At 38.2% G+C, this 19832-nt stretch overlaps 1 protein-coding gene across 14 annotated transcripts in view; it reads left to right on the top strand.

The window, feature by feature from the left end:
- Nucleotides 1–19832, top strand: part of DOCK3 (dedicator of cytokinesis 3) — a 502472-nt gene that overhangs the window by 292246 nt on the left and 190394 nt on the right. For 13 of the 14 annotated variants that reach the window (XM_072786067.1, XM_072786064.1, XM_072786059.1 and 10 more), the window contains 2 exons: nucleotides 2889–3037; nucleotides 19748–19832. In XM_072786067.1, coding sequence (XP_072642168.1) covers nucleotides 2889–3037; nucleotides 19748–19832 — 234 coding nt within the window. The remainder of the gene's footprint in view (nucleotides 1–2888; nucleotides 3038–19747) is intronic. The other variant, XM_072786068.1, reaches the window with a different exon arrangement.

The following is a 19832-nucleotide window of genomic DNA, read 5'->3' as shown; positions in this document are numbered from 1 at the left end:
TTCTCTTTACTCCCAATACTCTTGAATTAAACACTGCCTTTATGGTAGTTACTGGTGGCCACCACAATGCCAGATACAGTGGCTAACTCTCAGTCTATATTTAAACTCTCAGTGCATTTGACAGGGTCCTCCTTTAAACCCTATATTCAGTACACTCCTTTTCCTGTCATCTCACTGATTTTTCCTTCTTAGTTTCCTTTGCTAGATACTCCTCACTTTCCTGACCTCCAGATGTTGGATCTCAGTGTCAACCCAGCATGTTCCAAATTGAACCTTGTTTCCCTCCTCCAGACATGCTCCCCAGGCCAGGAAAAGGAGTAGTCCTTGACTCCGTTCATATCCCACATTTAATCCATCAGCAGATCCTAACATCTCTACATACAAAACTTAGAAACCTCCAAGCCCTAAAAGTTTTACATTACCATTCTTACCCTTGTCTAGTCATCTGCCATCCTGTGGATTGTTGTAATAAATAGCCTTCTGACTGGAACTCCTACTTTCCTCTTTACCTTTTCATAGTTTATTCTCAACGCAGCACTCAGAGTGACGTTTTCAAGCCATAAGTCCTATCATGTCACTCTTCTGCTCCCTATCTCCAGTGGCTCCCTGTCTTACTTGGAATAAAAGCCAAACCCTTTAACATGGCTTACACAAAAGCCCTGCCTAATCTGGTCCCTGTTGCCTCTCTTACTCAATCATCACCACTCTCCCCCCTTGTTGACTTTGCTGCAGGTGCATGTTCTCCATGTACATGCCACGTCTACTTCCACATCAGGGCAATTGTTCCTGCTGTTTCTTATGCTTCAAAAACTTCCCCAGGTTTTTTTTTTTTTTTTAGTTTTTATTTAAATTCTAGTTAGTTAACAAACAGTGTAATAAACTTCCCTGGTTCTCCCAAATGCTGTCACCTTATTTTATTCAGGTTTCTACTTAAAGCTTAGCTTCCAAAGAAGCCTTTCCCTGACCACCCTACCTGAAGCAGTATCTTCCCCTACTCCCCCAGCCAACCCACCATTGGCCACCTAATCTCCCTATTCTGCTTTAATTTTCTTTTTAGAACATATCACCACCATTATTTATTTGTCTCTGATCTGTCTCTGCTCTCTAGAATGAAGCCATGAAAGTAAGGAATTTTTAAAAATTATTTATTTATTTATTTATTTATTCATGAGAGACACAGAAAGAGAGGCAGAGAGATGGCAGAAGGGAGAAGCAGGCTCCCTGTGGGAGCCTGATGCAGGACTCAATCCCAGGACCCTGGGATCACAACCTGAGCTGAAGACCATTGCTGAAGACCACTGAGCTACCCAGGTGTCCTGAAAGTAGGGACTTTGTTTGTTTTGAAAGTAGGGACTTCTGATCACAATAAAGTGATAGCACTCATCAGGTGCTCCATAAGCATTTGTAAACCAAGTGAATGAATAAATGCTTATGTGTATATGCAGTAGATTATTGCATATGGTTTGATGGGAATTTAACTTTCTATTTTAAACTTAGACAGGTAACCCTGTTTTATAAAAAAAAAAAAATGCATGTGCTGGAAGCAAAGACCACATTGCCTTTATTGCTTACCTTAAGATCTCAATTTTCCAGATGATATACTTTGCTTAGGCCTTGTTACTTGAACTGGCAAGAATTTGTGAGTTCTGCCCTTCTGCCAGCATTGTGTGCCATCAAGGTACTTAACTTTTCTTCATATGATCAAGTGAAGAAAGGACCGCATGCTATTTGAAATGATATCATTAGAGTGCATGATTCCTAAGGTCTTCTACTTAAAAATAATTTCTCTCTGAGATAGACCTTTAAAGGTCTCATGCTCCATTAGATGATTTCTAAGTAGCATGATGTCCTGAACATTTTAATCATAATGTCACTGCCACCTAAGAATATTAGCTGATTCTGCTAGTTTGTAATTTGCTTTGTTATTAATTTTATTTATAGTTACTTTAATCAAGCTTATTTTGGCAGAGATCTTTTTAGGGGAAATTCTAGATAGAGGCTTTCCTAATCTTATGGTACAGGTTGATATGACCTTAAAGAGCATTCTTTATGGATAACTTACATTCCAAGGCTTTTAGTTATCATATAAAATCCTGCTTCTCTATAACAGAAACATAAATCTAAAAATTTCCAAACCAAGATGATACTTGTGAACAAATAAGACTTTAGTTCTTAAATCTATAGTCTTGAGTTTTTTCCTCAATCATCTACTGTCATGGCATTTAAATTTTTTTGCCTATAAGATTGAAACCCCTATGATAACCATAATTAAGTTCATTAGGATGTTTCCACTTAACTCTTATAAAGGTGACACATTATTAAACTGAAAAGAATAGAAACCTGTGACACTAGGGACACATATTGTTTACAAAAGCTAATTAAAACTAGATGAGGCCTGGAAACCTGGAGTGTGAATGTTACTCTAGAGACTGTAGCTCTTTATTGAAACCTTAGTTCCTTCAAAGTAGGGCAAGTGATTCTCCCTGTGCCCTCTGCAATTTGAGTATCCCTCCTAAAGAAACAGAGACGTTACGTACATAGGAACTTCTGACAGAGAAAGCAACTCTAGGCCCCTGTTTAACTTTCTGTTCTGATAAAGTTTAGTAACTCTGACTTACTAGAAAATGAATTCTCCAGAATGGAGTAGAGATAAATGGTATTCTGCATGATCCAGATCAATTATATTACTTGAGATGTCATTATATAGAGAATTTTAGGCAGTAGGAACTAAGGACTTTAAGATTCATAAATATGCTCCTCTTTACATTGCCTTTTTTAGAAGGTTAGAGAAATGAACACTTTTCATAGTTTAACTATTTCTCTTTCTTTTTTCATTCTCTTTCCATATCCCTTTTTCATTTCACCCAACACCAAAAATGCCCTTTCAGAAACACAAAGTAGATCTTTTCTACAAGCTACGCCATGTGATGAATGAACTTATTGACCTTCGAAGGCAGCTACTGTCTGGTCACCTCACTCAGGATCAGGTGCGGGAGGTTAAACGGCATATCACCGTGCGCCTGGACTGGGGTAATGAGTAAGTATGAATATCATTTGGGCATTTCAGTTACATATATGTTAACTTAGTTCTTCCAGAGTTTGTACCTGATCAAAGCTTCTCTTTAGTGATGAAATGATGTTGTTATATTCTCCACTAAGCTTTGATCATTTTTACTATGAGTAGTTGTTTCTTTTAGGTTAGCAAAGTACTGGCTCTATACACTGAAACTCTCTCAGTCTTTATTTTTACTTCTTGAAAATTAAATAATTGGACTGCATTATCCTCTGAGGTTTCTTCTAGCTCGAATTACTTGATTCTGGATCCATGAATCAGAGTACACTTCTGTTTCATCTTTTAGTATCTATTTTTTCATGTGAATTCTGTGTCTTTTGTATTTTATAGCCACACAATTAATCTGATTAAGCATATACTACAAATGAACCCTGTCTACATCTGTACTTGAGAGTATTCTTAACTAATCTGTCATTCAAAGGTAGTCCTGCATTTATGCAGTAGGTATGATTGTTTGCTGTTTTTATATAAGTAGTATTCTAAGACTTTGGCATGGGAAGCTAGAGTAGATAGTATTCAAATATATTTCTTCCTACATATAATTAATATAATTTTCAAGCGATTTTGTCTCATTATCTTAAAGTCAAGTCCATTAAACTTTGAAGTGAGCAGTTTGCTTTCTATTTAAGATATACATATACCTTAAATATATTTTAGTACAAGTCTTTATCCCCTCTCCCATGTCTCTCAAGACATCATTGAAGTGATATAAAAAGAATGGTAGAGGGCCCAGCAATAAATGAGGTATATGAAATCCTTTCTAAAAGCTGGAAAATGTATAGAATATTTAGTGATGATGGAGGAAGCCAAGTATATGTGGAAGAAACTTTAGCTAATGAAAGAGTTGTTCTGTCCTGCAGTTTGCAGAATCATGGAGGATAGGAGTGTGCCTTGGTGCTTAAAAGTACATAAAAAGGAATAACCCACTGCCACAAGTAGAAAGAATGGCAGCCAGATGTTTCCCCTTCAGATAAACATATACAAAGACAGACTGCCTGGGGGGAATTGGGCAACAAGAATGTGCCCTGGGACCTTATTGCAGAGTTCTCCATATTTTACCATTTAAGAGTTCCAAAATGTAATGACCAGATCCCTTCCACTTACTGGGAAGAGAAGCTTGCTAGTCACCCACCATGTGCAAAAACTCCCCACACTTCTAGTGCCTCTTAAATTGAGATGGAAAATTAAGTATCACCAGGTATTTAAAATCCTTCCCCGGACAAGAGAGAGAGAGACCAGGATAAACAAAACAATACTTTGCCCACCCCCCAAGGAAATAACCTGGCCCCAGAGGCAACTAGATATTAGTAGTAAAGAACTTCTAAAAAAAAAAAAAATCCTCTGTGCATCCTCAAAGAGAATCAAGATCCATTATGTAGAATAAAATACTCTGAAAAAGTAATGGAGAATGTGATTTCCAAAATAAAACATTCAAGAAGAGAGCAGTAAGATCATTTTATATTATCTCTGAGAAAATAAAACAAGAAGATGGGAAATGGTTGAGGAAAAAGAGCAATAGAGCAGTTCAATCCAGGGAGTCTAACATCAGATATTATAATTTCCAGGAAAAGAGCAAAGGCAATAAAAAGAAAATTCTAAAGAAGTGATAGAATTTACCAGAGCCAAAGAGCCAGGAGTCTTAGATTGAAGAGCCCACCCAATACCTAGTATAATGAATGGAGTGGGGACCCAAAACCCACAGCAATGTACTTTAAGATATTTTAATATTCCAGGGATGAAGAGAAGATCCTAAAAGATTTTCAGGCAGGGACACAAGTCTTACAAAAGAATAAGAATCACACCAACCTCGAAAGTTTTATCAGTAACAATGGATCCTAGAATATAGTGAAATAATATTTTCAAAATTCTGTTGGGAAATGATTTGCCAGCCAGATTTTTATAAACAGCCAAACTATCTAATCAAGTGTAAAGGCCAACCAAAGCCATTTTAAAGCATTCATGAATGTGAAAGTTACCTTTGATGACCCGTTTCTTAAGAAGGGACTTGGGAGGGGCGCCTGGGTGGCTCAGTTGGTTAAGCTTCTGCCTTTGGCTCCGGTTATGATTCCTAGGTCCTGAGATGGAGCCCCATGTCAGGCTTCTGGCTCAGTGGGGAGCCTGCTTCTCCCTCTCCCCCCTGCTCGTGCTCTTTGTCTCTCTCTTTTTCTCTCTCTCAAATAAATAAATAAAATCTTTTTAAAAATGGGTGGGGGGGGGACTTGAGAATATGTTCTTACAGAAATGGAAGAGCAGAGGACACCTGGGTGGCTCAGCGGTTGAGCGTCTGCCTTCAGCTCAGGGTGTGATCCCAGAATCTGGGATCGAGTCCCACATGGGGTTCCCTGTAAGGCCCACTTCTCTCTCTGCCTCTCTCTCTCTCTGTGTGTGTCTCTCATGAATAAATAAATAAAATCTTTAAAAAAGAAAAAAAAGAAATGGAAAAGCAAATCAGGAAAGAGGAAATAGAATCTAATACAGCCAATCCAACCAAGAGTGGCTGCTGTTCATCCTTAGAAAAGAAAACAAGTACAACCCTAAATTGGCTATTTTTGACCTTTTAAAGTGATAGCATACTATCCTTGTTTGTTTCATTAAATTACACCCTTTCATGACTGTCAGTAGAGTTGCTTGGCATACATCATAGACTCCTGGTATGATATAATATGACTTCAGATGTACCATAGATCAGACAGCTTTCTCTAGATCAAATTTTGGGCAATAAAAATCTGGCAAAATGCTGTATGTTAGCTTACAGCATAGCTGATTCTGTCCCTCAGCCTCAAACAGTGCCATCTTATAAAATGGCATTATTACATTTGTTTAATAAATTAATGACAGTAATAATTGCAAAAGTAACATCACCATGTGCCAAGCAAACTGTAAACTTGAACTGATGACACTAAGTTGTATATAAGTCATTATGTTATAGTTTAGATGCAGTTGTGCATACTAGTAAATGAAGAAAAATACTAACAAATATCAGTACATCTTTGTTGTTGTTGTTGTTTAAAGATATTATTTATTTATTCACAAGAGACACAGAGAGAGAGAGGCAGAGACACAGGCAGAAGGAGAAGCCGGCTTCATGCAGGAGCCCAACGTGGGACTTGATCCCGGGAATCCAGGATCACGCCCTGGGCCAAAGGCAGGCTCTAAACCGCTGAGCCACCCAGGATCCCCTCAGTACATCTTTGTAATAAAACTTGGAGAGCAGACCAATCAGATTTTGCAATCAAATTTGAAAACTTAAGATGATAGCTTGGAAATGAGTTCAAATTATATTTGAAAAAGGCAAAGGCCATTGTAAATACCTGTCAGTAAATTGCAGTTATCCCACTTTCATTAATAACTTTTGCTTAAAAAGTTTTCCTTCTTACTTTAAAAGAAGGGATAGTATACTGTAAAAATAAAGTCACTTTGTACCATTAGGTTATGTAAAGAAGACATGTTCCACACAGTACCTGAGCACTGATAACCATATCCGTTGTTCCTGTTTTATGCCTCAGAGTTCCACATTTTTTGAACCACCACGCTTCTATAAGTGCCATAAAATACTGAAGCTTAGCATATCTTGGCATGTGGGAGATGCATTCCAGTGTTTGTGGAATATATTTTTATGCTTTAATTGATAAAAGTAAATATGAATCATATAATTTTTTAACTTTTATGCCTTTTCTATAAGCCCTTACACAGACATCATAGCTCTGCCTTTTCAGAACTTATTTTAGAAGCTATTAATAACAGCTATTAATTATTGAGTACATCTACTTATATCACAGTGGTAAGTGCTTGGACTAACATACATTGTTGGGTTTGTTTGTTTTTTCAAATATTTATTTGAGAGAGAGTGTGTCCACATGTGAGTTCGGGAAGGGCAAATGAAGCGAATCAAGCATACTCCTCAGGGATCATGATGCAGAGCTCTCGCAACCCATGAGATCATGTCCTGAGCTGAAGCCAAAAGTCGAACGCTTAATTAAGCCACCCAGGAACCCCTAACATATGCATTGTTACAATAAAATGCTATTATGCTCTTCCAAGACAAGAGCTCCATTTTACCTGATGAGGACACTGAGGCTCCAAAGTACTTTTTCTATTGTTGCACAGTGAGTGGTAGAACTGGTTTTTATACCCAGAGCTGATCCCAAAGCCCATAAACTTTATGCAGGACCTTACCATCTCTCTGATTATTTTTAAGTGCGAATCTTAAAACTAAGCAAATTATTGCCAGTATTTCTAGTCTATGGGTTATTTGATTTTGTTCTAGTCTCCTAGTATGAACACTCTATGTCCCATAGTGTATATTTGATTTCACATTGAATTAGAACTTTCTAGGATAGAAACTAAATTGGTATTATACTCTTTTATTTAGAGTTTAAAATAAATGCAGAGCTTTCCACGTCTTTATAACCACAATTTTTATTTTGTTTATTTGGTTTATACTTGTTAGCCTGTTTGCATATGTGTACACTCATTCCATAAGTTAAAATTACTAAAATTATATCATGTAAAAATCAGTACTTGTAAGTTGTGTTCTTATATTTTTAGAAACTGAAATACAGGAAGGGCATAAAACAAAGTTTGCTCAAATAAACTAGCCATTATCTCTGCGTAAGTCTCCTATACAAAGACTAAGTCAGTTAATTATATCCTCTCCAGTGGAATTTTAAAAGTTTATCTAGCAATAGAATTTCATTGTGTTAATATTTTCAACATCTTCCATAAAAGTGTTGCTAAAAGTTTATTTTTATTCTAATGTCATCACTACTATAGCATACCTAAGTTGAACTTGTGTTAACCCAGAACCAACACAGCTTAATTGATCTTTGCCTTAGAAAAATATCTAAGTAAGAAATGCTTTATTCATAGAATAATTTGTAAGATTTTTGTATTTCTTCTTTAGGTAGAAAGTACAGATTTGAATACAGTGTAAAAATTTTATAAGCTTTTGTTGAGTTAGAATGATGTTTCTGTAGATTATAAGTATCAAATGAAATAATTCATATATTTATATTCTGGTCTCAATGATTAAGACAAATCACCAATAAATATATAACTTCTAGTTCTTATATTATCTTTCTCTCCCTCTATCATAGTCTCTCTACTCCTTCTCTCTTTTGTACTCTCTCCCTTAGACTTTCATATGTCCTAACCCACCCATATCCCCTTCTTTTTCCATAGTTTATATTCCTCACCAAGGGAATTTCTTTTAGAGGAAGCAACACAAGCAGAAGTTTGGATTGTAGTATGCAGAAAATACTGCCACCCCAGCCTTTGTGCCAACAAGTTTCCTCTGAATAGATTTGTAGCTAGGACTCAGAAGGACTTATGGCTCAGTACTTTGCCTTTACGAATGTGCTTATATTTTTGAGCTTCAGGACATCTGAAATTAGTAGAAGTTTCCAACAACTTCTTCTTAGAGTTATTCTGATATAGGGTGTTGTGCCCATCAGTTACTATCTTGCTGTATCCAAGAAGTCAGAGATAACTATGTTTAAAGTGTGCATGTGTCAGAATCCTTCCATGAAGTTATATTCAAATCAGTAAATTTCCTTTATCTCTCTCTCACTCTTTGTGCATCTGTTTTGCTCATCTGCACTTAGCACAATGTCTGCACTTGACAGGCACTACGTGAACGTGAATCTAAGTAATAAAATAGGTTTGTTCTTATGCCTGGTGGACACTCATTCGCCAACCTGTATTTGTTTCCTTCTGGATTGACATATTTGCACAAAATTATCCCTCAAACTGTTAATGACTGAATTGATTACAGTCACTTATTAGTGTTTAACTTTCATAATTGTTAGTAGGAAGATAGCAGGTACAGTGAAAATACCATAGGCTCAGAGTAAGATAGATATAGTTTGAGACAAGCCCACCTCTGCGCCCTTCATAGTTGACTTCATTAACCTCTCTGGACTTCAGTTTCATCAATTATAAAATGGATCTAATACTGTCTACTTCCCTTGGTGCCTATATAAGAGATATAGATAGATAGATAGATAGATAGATAGATAGATAGATAGATAGATAGATAGATATCTCCATCCTATCCCGTGTAAATGTTCAGCAAAGGGTAGCTATTATTATTTTTTTATTTTTTTTTATTTTTTAAAGATTTCTATTTATTCATGAGAGATACAGCAAGAGAGAGAGGCAGAGACATAGGCCAAGGGAGAAGCAGGTTCCGTGCAGGGAGCCCTATAGGGACTCAATCCCGGATCCCAGGATCACGCCCTGGGCCAAAGGCAGATGCCCAACCGCTGAGCCACTCAGGCGTCCCGTGTAGCTATTATTATTTATATCTTATTATATAAATATACTTTCATTAGTGTAGTTATTATCTGTATGCTCTCTTTATTATGAGTATTAGAAAAAGCTAGTACCTACAGGAAATCTTAATATCTTTAGCCTTTCTCAACCAATTTTGGGGGAGAATTAAGTGCTGATGCTTTAAAACATCCATTGTCTGTAATTAGTTAACTTCACATTATTTTCTATGTTCTGTGGTTCAGATGAGGAACCACAGAAGAAAACGGTAACATGGAAAATAGAAGAGAATAGAGAACATTCTAAGGAAATGTAAAATTCAAAGAATTTGGTATAGAGATTCAGGGCCTTTAAGAGGTGTGCCTGAAAGAATGTAGGACTGGGAGTATCTCTTATTCATCACTGTGTCCCTAAGTTCAGCGTGAACCTAGCACAGAGTAGATGCTAATAAATATTTATTGAATTATTGAAATAAATGAGTGAGTGATCAATGGCATGTGGTGAGACAACACTAAATGTTTCTGTGAAGACTGTTCACCTAAACAATTAGTAAGACCATTTTTGAAAACAGCTCTATACTACATCTGTATACCGATGTATACCTCCTGCTTGTGTCCATCTGTTCAAGAGTCTCTTTTTCAGACATCGTATCTCTTTGATCACAGTCCTTATACTTTAGGCCATGTTTTGGCTAGTAAAGTAACACATACTTATGATAATTATAACAGGAGTGGCAGTTTACAATGCCAGACAGTGCGCTAAATGCTTTACAGTAGCTTATGATAGATATGACAGTGTGGCCTGGGGGAAGAGCCAAAATGCAAACCAGGCAATTGACATCAGAGCCCATGCTCCTCAGAACTCTGCTGCCCTACCTCCCTGTGCTAGGAAGACAGAGAAGAGACTAAATTAACCACTCTCTGTACTTGCTGTTCACTATTCTTAGGGTAAACTACAGACAGAAATAGCCAGAAACCTCCTTTCCGGAATGAAATATGTAGTGAGCCTCTGTGGCTTTTCACCATGCAGCATCTCTGCCTTTTTCCAATGAGGCCAGTCCTCCAATTTAGCTTTTGAAAATTACTCTTCCTCCATTGAAGACTAGTGGACTAGTAGAAGGAACTCAGTCTTCAGTTTTAGCAGATTTCTCATTAATAATTTTCTTATTTCCTAAATAATGAAATCAAGAATCTAAAAAGTATTGTGCTCTGGTGACTTCTAGGAGACAGAAAATACTATTCTTGGGAGAATTATGAACATTTGCTTGCCTCAAAACTGCTGTATTCCCTGTATCCAAGATCATGGGGGGGAAATTATAGGTTCTCAGAGAATCCCTGTGAGTGAGTGGTTGGGTGTATGCATGGACAGTTGAGTGGACAAGCAAGCTAAGGGTGTCATAGTACTGAGACAGAATTTGCATAAATGCCAGTCTACACAGCCCATCCCTGTGTATGGTGCACAACCACACAGCACATACACTGAATCCCAGCCGTATTGATTTAGGTCCATTGGATTTATTTCTAATGCTATCGTTTTGAAAATACCTGTTTTGTTTGCAATATTCACACAGGCCTTTTTGTTACTTAACTGTGACATTTAACTATCATATATGTTATGAGCACTAATGGTTAAAGAATATGTATGGAATTTTGATTCTCATTTTTGTATTTAAAAAAGTTTTGATAGCATGACTATAGAAAATTGGAAAATGTTTTTAGTGCTCAAATGTATGATTCCATTTCCCTAATATAAATACTAATGTCATCTATTATCTTTTCACTGCTTTTCTACATGCTTATAAAAGTATTTTAAATACTTTTGAGATCATATCTGCAAAATTATCTTTATGATGTAAATTGCTTTTCATGACAAGGGAGGTGGAAAGGTTGTGCTTCAGCTTTCTCGTACTTTCCATGACACTGCTGCCTTTACCTGCAGTAAGTGTTGGAGGCTAGAGACCTGAAATTATATCAAAGAAATTAAGGATAACTAATAAAGTGACTAAATGCAATATTTCTTTGATATAAGAAGGCAGGATCCTAGTGTTAGAAAAATCAAATCGCTTCTCAACTTAAATACGTTAACTTCAATAATCGTACCCAAAGTTATTTCTTCTTTAAAAATTCATGTTTTTCTTTTCTCCCTCTCGAGAGAGAGAGAGAGAAAGAGCATGGGTGGCAGGGGCAGAAGGAGAGAGAGGATCCTAAGCAGGCTTGGCACCCAGCACAGAGCCCCCCAACACAGGACTAAATCTCAAACCCTGAGATCATGAACTAAGCCAAAATCAAGAGTTCGATGTTTAACCATCTGGGCCACCCAGGCACCCTATAAAAACTCATGTTTTTCTATTAAAGAATAATGTAAGTTATAATATATAATAGAAAGGCTTGAGATTTTATCTTTTTAGTAGAAAAATAGGTATATCCTTTTTTTTCCCCCACTAAAAAGCACCAATCTAAATTTTCATTCTTAATCATGGTTATCATATTAGCCTATACAATTAATATGTTTGTTTCTACCTTTTTCATATAGTTTTGAGTTTCTGTTTTTATTTTAGCAATCTTATTGAAACTTCTTTAATCTCTTCATACCTTTTCCTATAAATAGGTCACAAATTATAAATAAAACAAATGTATTTTGGATGTATAGATGGTTTTAATTTTTAAATAAAATAATTTATTTTTTCACATGGTTTTATTTTATTTTATTTTTTATGTTTTTATTTAAATTCCATGAATTAACACACAGTGTGGTATTAGTTTCAGGTGTACAACACAGTGATTCAACACCCATACAACACCCAGTGCTCATCACAAGTACTCTCCTTAATCCCCATCATCTATTTCTCCGATCCCACACCCATCTCCCCTCTGGTCACCACCAGATTCTTCTCTATAGTTAAGTGTCTGTTTCCTGGTTTGTATGTCTCTCTTTTTTTCCTCCCTTTGTTCGTCTGTTTTGTTTCTTAAATTCCACAAGTGACTGATATCATATATTTGTCTTTGTCTAAAGTTTGACCTATTTTTGATACACATATCTCCATTTATTTTACTTTTATAGCTGCTAGCATTCTAACACCTTCTATATTTCTTTTTTATTTTAATGGAGTTCAACTTGCCAACATATAGCATAACACCCAGTGCTCATCCCATCAAGTGCCCCCCTCAGTGACCGTCACCCAGTCACCCCCAACCCCCGCCCACCTCCCTTTCCACCACCCCTTGTACGTTTCCCAGAGTTAGGAGTCGTTATGTTCTGTCTCCCCTTCTGATATTTCCCACTCATTTTTCTCCTTTCCCCTTTATTCCCTTCCACTATTCTTTATATTCCCCTAATGAATGAGACCATATAATGTTTGTCCTTCTACGATTGACGTATTTCACTCAGCATATACGCTCCAGTTCCATCCACGTTGAAGCAAATGGTGGGTATTTGTCATTTTTAATGGCTGAGTAATATTCCATTGTATACATAAACCACATTTCTTTATCCATCTTTCAATGGACACCGAGGCTCCTTCCACAGTTTGGCTATTGTGGACATTGCTGCTAGAAACATCAAGGTGCAGGTGTCCCAGCATTTCACTGCATCAGTATCTTTGGGATAAATCCCCAGCAGTGCAATTGCTGGGTCATAGGGTAGCTCTATTTTTATCTCTTTGAGGAACCTCCACCCAGTTTTCCAGAGTGGCTGCATCAGTTCACATTCCCACCAACAGTGCAAGAGGGTTCCCTTTCTCCACATCCTCTCCAACATTTGTTGTTTCCTGCCTTGTTAATTTTCCCCATTCTCACTGGTGTGAGGTGGTATCTCACTGTGGTTTTGATTTGTATTTCCCTGATGGCAAGGGATGCGGAGCATTTTCTCATGTGCTTGTTGGCCATATCTGTGTCTTCTTCTGTGAGATTTCTCTTCATGTCTTTGCCCATTTCATGATTGGATTGTTTGTTTCTTTGCTGTTGAGTTTGATAAGTTCTTTATAGATCTTGGATACTAGCCCTTTATCTGATAGGTCATTTGCAAATGTCTCCTCTCATTCTGTAGGCTATCTTTTTGTTTTGTTCACTGTTTCTTTTGCTGTGCAAAAGCTTCTTATCTTGATGAAGTCCCAATAGTTCATTTTTGCTTTTGTTTCTCTTGCCTTCGTGGATGTATCTTGCAAGAAGTTACTGTGGCTGAGTTCAAAAAGGGTGTTGCCTATGTTCTCCTCTAGGATTTTGATGGAATCTTGTCTCACATTTAGATCTTTCATCCATTTTGAGTTTATCTTTGTGTATGGTGCAAGAGAGTGGTCTAGTTTCATTCTTCTGCATGTGGATGTCCAATTTTCCCAGCACCATTTATGGAAGAGACTCTTTTTTCCAGTAGATCGTCTATCCTCCTTTGTCGAATATTAGTTGACCATAAAGTTGAGGGTCCACTTCTGGATTCTCTATTCTGTTCCATTGATCTACGTGTCTGTTTTTGTGCCAGTACCACACTGTCTTGATGACCACAGCTTTGTAATACAACCTGAAATCTGGCATTGTGATGCCCCCAGCTATGGTTTTCTTTTTGAATATTCCCCTGGCTATTTGGGGTCTTTTCTGATTCCACACAAATCTTAAGATGATTTGTTCCAACTCTCTGAAGAAAGTCCATGGTATTTTGATAGGGATTGCATTAAACGTGTAAATTGCCCTGGGTAACATTGACATTTTCACAATATTAATTCTGCCAATCCATGAGCATGGAATATTTTTCCATCTCTTTGTGTCTTCCTCAATTTCTTTCAGAAGTGTTCTGTAGTTTTTAGGGTATAAATCCTTTACCTCTTCGGTTAGGTTTATTCCTAGGTATCTTATGCTTTTGGATGCAATTGTAAATGGGATTGACTCCTTAATTTCTCTTTCTTCAGTCTCATTGTTCGTGTATAGAAATGCCACTGACTTCTGGGCATTGATTTTGTATCCTGCCACACTGCCGAATTGCTGTTTGAGTTCTAGCAATCTTGGGGTGGAGTCTTTTTGGGTTTTCTATGTAGAGTATGATGTCATCTGCGAAGAGGGAGAGTTTGACTTCTTTGCCAATTTGAATGCCTTTTATTTCTTTGTGTTGCCTGATTGCTGAGGCTAGGCCTTCCAGTACTATGTTGAATAGCAGTGGTGAGAGTGGACATCCCTGTCTTGTTCTTGATCTTAGGGGAAAGGCTCCCAGTGTTTCCCCACTGAGAATGATATTTGCTGTGGGCTTTTCATAGATGGCTTTTAAGATACCGAGGAATGTTCCCTCTATCCCTCCACTCTGAAGAGTTTTGATCAGGAATGGATGCTGTATTTTGTCAAATGCTTTCTCTGCATCTATTGAGAGGATAATATGGTTCTTGGTTTTTCTCTTGCTGATATGATGAATCACATTGATTTTTTTATGAGTGTTGAACCAGTTTACATCTCAGGGATAAATCCCACTTGGTCATGGTGAATAATCTTCTTAATGTACTATTGGATCCTATTGTTTGGTATCTTGTTGGGAATTTTTGCATCCATGTTCATCAGGGATATTGGTCTATAATTCTCCTTTTTGGTGGGGTCTTTGGTTTTGGAATTAAGGTGATGCTAGCCTCATAGAACGAGTTTGGAAGTATTCCATCTCTTTTTATCTTTCCAAACAGCTTTAGTAGAATAGATATGGTTTCTTCTTTAAACGTTTGAAAAAATAAAAAATAAAAAATAAATAAATAAACGTTTGATAATATTCCCCTGGAAAACCATCTGGCCCTGGACTTTTGTGTCTTGGGAGGTTTTTGATGACTGCTTCAATTTCCTCCCTGGTTATTGGCCTGTTCAGGTTTTCTGTTTCTTCCTGTTCCAGTTTTGGTAGTTTGTGGTTTTCCAGAAATGAGTCCATTTCTTCTAGATTGCCTAATTTGTTGGTGTATAGCTGCTCATAATATGTTTTTAAAATCATTTGTATTTCCTTGGTGTTGGTGGTGATCTCTCCTTTCTCATTCATGATTTTATTAATTTGAGTCTTTTCTCTCTTCTTTTTAATAAGTCTGGCTAATGGCTTATCTATCTTATTAATTCTTTCAAAGAACCAACTCCTAGTTTTGTTAATCTGTTCCACAGTTCTGGTCTCGATTTCATTGAGTTCTGCTCGAATCTTTATTAACTCTCTTCTTCTACTGGGTGTAGGATCTATTTGCTATTTTTTCTCCAGCTCCTTTAGGTGCAAGGTTAGCTTTTGTACTTGAGTTCTTTCCAGTTTTTGGATGGATGCTTGTATTGCGATGTATTTCCCCCTCAGGACTGCTTTTGCTGTATCTCAAAGATTTTGAATGGTTGTATCTTCATTCTCATTAGTTTCCATGAATCTTTTTAATTCTTCCTTAATTTCCTGGTTGACCCTTTCATCTTTTAGCAGGATGGTCCTTAACCTCCACGTGTTTGAAATCCTTCCAAACTTCTTCATGTGATTTAGTTCTAGTTTCAAAGCATTATGATCTGAGAATATGCAGGGTACAATCCCAATCTTTTGGTATCAGTTAAGACCTGATTTGTGACCCAGTATGTGGTCTATTCTGGAGAAAGTTCCATGGGCACTTGAGAAAAGTGTGTATTCAGTTGTGTTTGGATGTAAAGTTCTGTAAATATCTGTGAAATCCATCTGGTCCAGTGTATCATTTAAAGCTCTTGTTTCTTTGGAGATGTTGTGCTTAGGAGACCTGTTGATTGTAGAAAGTGCTACATTCAAGTCACCAAGTATAAGTGTATTATTATCTAAGTATGTCTTAACTTTGGTTATTAATTGATTGATATACTTGGCAGCTCCCACATTCGGGGCATAAATATTCATGATTGTTAGGTCCTGTTGTTGGATAGATCCTTTAAGTATGATATAGTATCCCTCTTCATCTCTTACTACAGTCTCCAGGATAAACTTTAGTTTATCTGATATAAGGATGGCTACCCCTGCTTCTTTTGAGGACCATTTGAATGGTAAATTGTTCTCCAACCTTTTATTTTCAGGCTGTAGGTGTCCTTACCTCTAAAATGAGTCTCTTGTAGACAGCAAATAGATGGGTCTTGCCCTTTTATCCAGTCTGAAACCCTTCACCTTTTGATGGGGTCATTAAGCCCATTCACGTTCAGAGTTACTATTGAAAGATGAATTTAGTGTCATCATGATACCTATTCAGTCCCTGTTTTTGTGGATTGTTCCCTTGGATTTCCTCTTTCTATTACAGAATCCCCCTTAATATATCTTGCAGAGCTGGCTCTGTGGTCACATATTCTTTCAGTTTCTGCCTATCTTGGAAGCTCTTTATCTCTTCTTCTATTCTGAATAAGAGCCTTGCTGGATAAAGAATTCTTGGCTGCAGGTTCTTCTCATTTAGGACCCTGAATATATCCAGCCAGCCCTTTCTGGCCTGCCAGGTCTCTGTGGAGAGGTCTGCTGTTAATCTAATATTTCTCCCCATAAAAGTTAGAGATTTCTTGTCTCTTGCTGCTTTAAGGATCTTCTCTTTATCTTTGGAATTTGCAAGTTTCACTATTAAATGTCGAGGTGTTGAGCGTTTTTTATTGATTTTAGGTGGAGATCTCTCTATTTCCTGGATCTGAATGCCTGTTTCCCTTCTCAAGTTAGGAAAGTTCTCAGCTATGATTTGTTCAAATACATATTCTTTGACCTCTGTCCCTTTTGGCACCCTCGGGAACCCCAATTAAATGTAGATTTTTCCTTCTGAGGCTGTCATTTATTTCCCTTAACATATCCTCGTGATCTTTTAATTGTTTTTCTGTTTTTTTCCCTCAGTTTCTCTCCTTGCCATCAACTTGTCTTCTGTGTCACTCACTTGTTCTTCTACCTCGTTAACCCTCGTTAGGACCTCTAGTTTGGATTGCATCTCATTTAATTGATTTTTAATTTCTGCCTGATTAGATCTAAATTCTGCAGTCATGAAGTCTCTTGAATCCTTTATGCTTTTTTCTAGAGCCACTAGTAGCTTTACAATTGTGCTTCTCAATTGGCTTTCTGACATTGAATTATAATTCAAATTTTTTGACTCTGTGAGAGAGAGGACTGTTTCTGATTCTTTCTTTTGAGGTGAGTTTTTCCTTCTAGTCATTTTGCTCAGTGCAGAGTGGCCAAAAAAAATTTGTACTGGAAAAAGGAGAAAAAGAAGAGAAAAAAGAAAAGACAAAAGAAGAAAATAAAAGGGGTGGGGGGGAAGCAAACAAAACAAAAAACAAGGGGGAGTATCCTCTGATTCTATGTACTGTAAATCCCTCGACTTCCCCTGGAACTTTCCAGTGCTGCTTGGTCAATAACTCACTTTCCCCCTGTCCGTCTAGCTGGTCTTCTGGGGGAGGGGCCTGCTGTGCTGATTCTCAGGTGTGAGCACCTGGGGTAGCTGCTCAGCCCCTTGCCTGGTGCCTGTTTATCCTGTGAGGCCACTGTGAGGCTCAGTGGGGGTTGTTTATCCTATGAGGCCTCAGGAGGAACAACAGTGGCTGCGGCCAGCTCTCCAGCCTTAGAGTCAGCTCCCACAGTAACTACCGCAGCTCCCAGTCCGCAGGGGCCTGGATCCTCCCGGGGTGGAGGCTGCTGATCTGCACAGCTCCGGGCCGCCCGGTGGCAGGAGCATCCTGGCTGTCCTGGGCCCTCAGGCCTCTGCCTGTCCCGGGGGGAGCGCCGGATATGGGCTATGTCCCCCGGTGCCCTGGGCTCTGGGACCTGCGCTGATGGAATCGTGCTCGCCGGGGCGCACAGCCCCCTCTGCCTGAGCCACAGCCGGAGCTGCTCCCGGGTCCCCCGGGCAAGCGCTCCAGCCCTTTAGGGAGCTTGGCTGCGGTATGTGGTGCACTCCCCCCACCCCCGGGGTGCAGGTCCTCTGTTAGAGCCTGAGGACATCCCCACCCCTCCTGGGATCCTGCTTCAACTCCCTGCGAGCACCTTTCTTTCTGGAAAGATTGGTGAAGCTCCTGCTTCTCCGGGATGGGGCTTTCCTGTCCTGGGGGCACTCACCCTGCGGCCTTAGCCCGGCCCCTCCCGGAGCCCCTACCCCTTGGTTGCTTTTTATTTCTTTATTCCCAACCCCCCCCCCCCCCAGTCTTCCTACCTTGATAGAAGCATGAACTCAAAAAAAAAAAAAAAGAAGAAGAAGAAGCATGAACTCTTCTCACTGTAGCATTCCAGCTGTTCTCTCTTTAAATCTCAGGCCGAATTCGTAGGTTTTCAGGATGATTTGAAAGTTATCTAGGTAATTTGGTGGGGACAGGCAACTTGGGGACCCTACTCTTCCGCCATCTTCGGTTTTATTTTAAATAATGGTAGTTTTATCCACAGAAAGAGACTACAGAATTAGTTTTGCTAGCATTTTCTAAAAGTAGTTCATAGTCTAGTTGAAGAGAAAAATATATATACTTCTTTCATTGTCTATGGGATACTTTTGCCAGATGCAGTAATTTATAACCCTAGTGTTCGAGTGTATAGTAAGGTCACCAAGAAGCTCTGAAACCCTGATGAGAGTTATAGATCCTCTCCTCAAAAAAAATCATACATGAACACACATACATACTGTTGTAAGCAATTTTGGAGTCCACAGCCCCATAGCTCCATTTGACTCCAGGTTTAGAGAGTGAGAAAAGAGCTAAAACATTTACTGAACATAAATTATGTACCATATTTGAACCCAGGAGTCTGACTGTCTTGAGTTATTTACACTGCCTCAAACTGCCTGCCCTAGTTAGTCACTAATCACCATCTCTTATTCTTGCCTCCCCAAATTATACCAGAAATTCCAAATATGGGGTATTTTTTTTAGGAGTAATACTCCTTGGCTACAGTTTCATATAAAGTTTCTTAAGGTATTGGCTAATATGTGCTAAGGTCTGTACTATAACCAGTGTCAGTATCAGTTAAATTGAAAATGAGATAAAAACTCAAACATACCTTTCTTTGGGTTCAGTATCTTTTGGAGGCAATTTTTTATGTGTTGAATTACAAATCTGCTTAGACCCTGAATAATTTTTTCATCCTAATGAAAGTAATGCTTGACTGAGTCTTGAACATACTTGTAGGATTGGGAGGAAGAGAAAAAACACGACTTATTAATGATCTATAGAAAATATATCCTTAACGAACTCAAGCACTCTCTTATAGACATGATACTGAATGGATTCTTTTTACCATCACAAGACGAAACTTCTTGGTGATTAAAATTGTCAGTCTTAAAATCTCCAACCCCATTTATTTACCTTAGGTGAGCACAATTAGGTATTACTGGATAAAAGCATGTCCCTGTTGGGGTAGTGTCTTAATCTCTATCCACAAGGTCATGGCAATTATGAGCTTCCAGTTACATAAAGAAAGATGAGTAATCTGAGGACATGGCATGCTGAGTGTGTTCTTTCTTTTTACTAGACATTTGGGCCTGGATTTGGTGCCTCGAAAGGACTTTGAAGTAGTGGATTCAGACCAGATTAGTGTCTCAGATCTCTATAAAATG

This window comes from Canis lupus, chromosome 19 (genome assembly GCF_048164855.1).
Source record: "Canis lupus baileyi chromosome 19, mCanLup2.hap1, whole genome shotgun sequence".
Lineage (NCBI taxonomy): Eukaryota > Metazoa > Chordata > Mammalia > Carnivora > Canidae > Canis > Canis lupus.
This window is presented reverse-complemented; position numbering and strand designations above follow the sequence as displayed.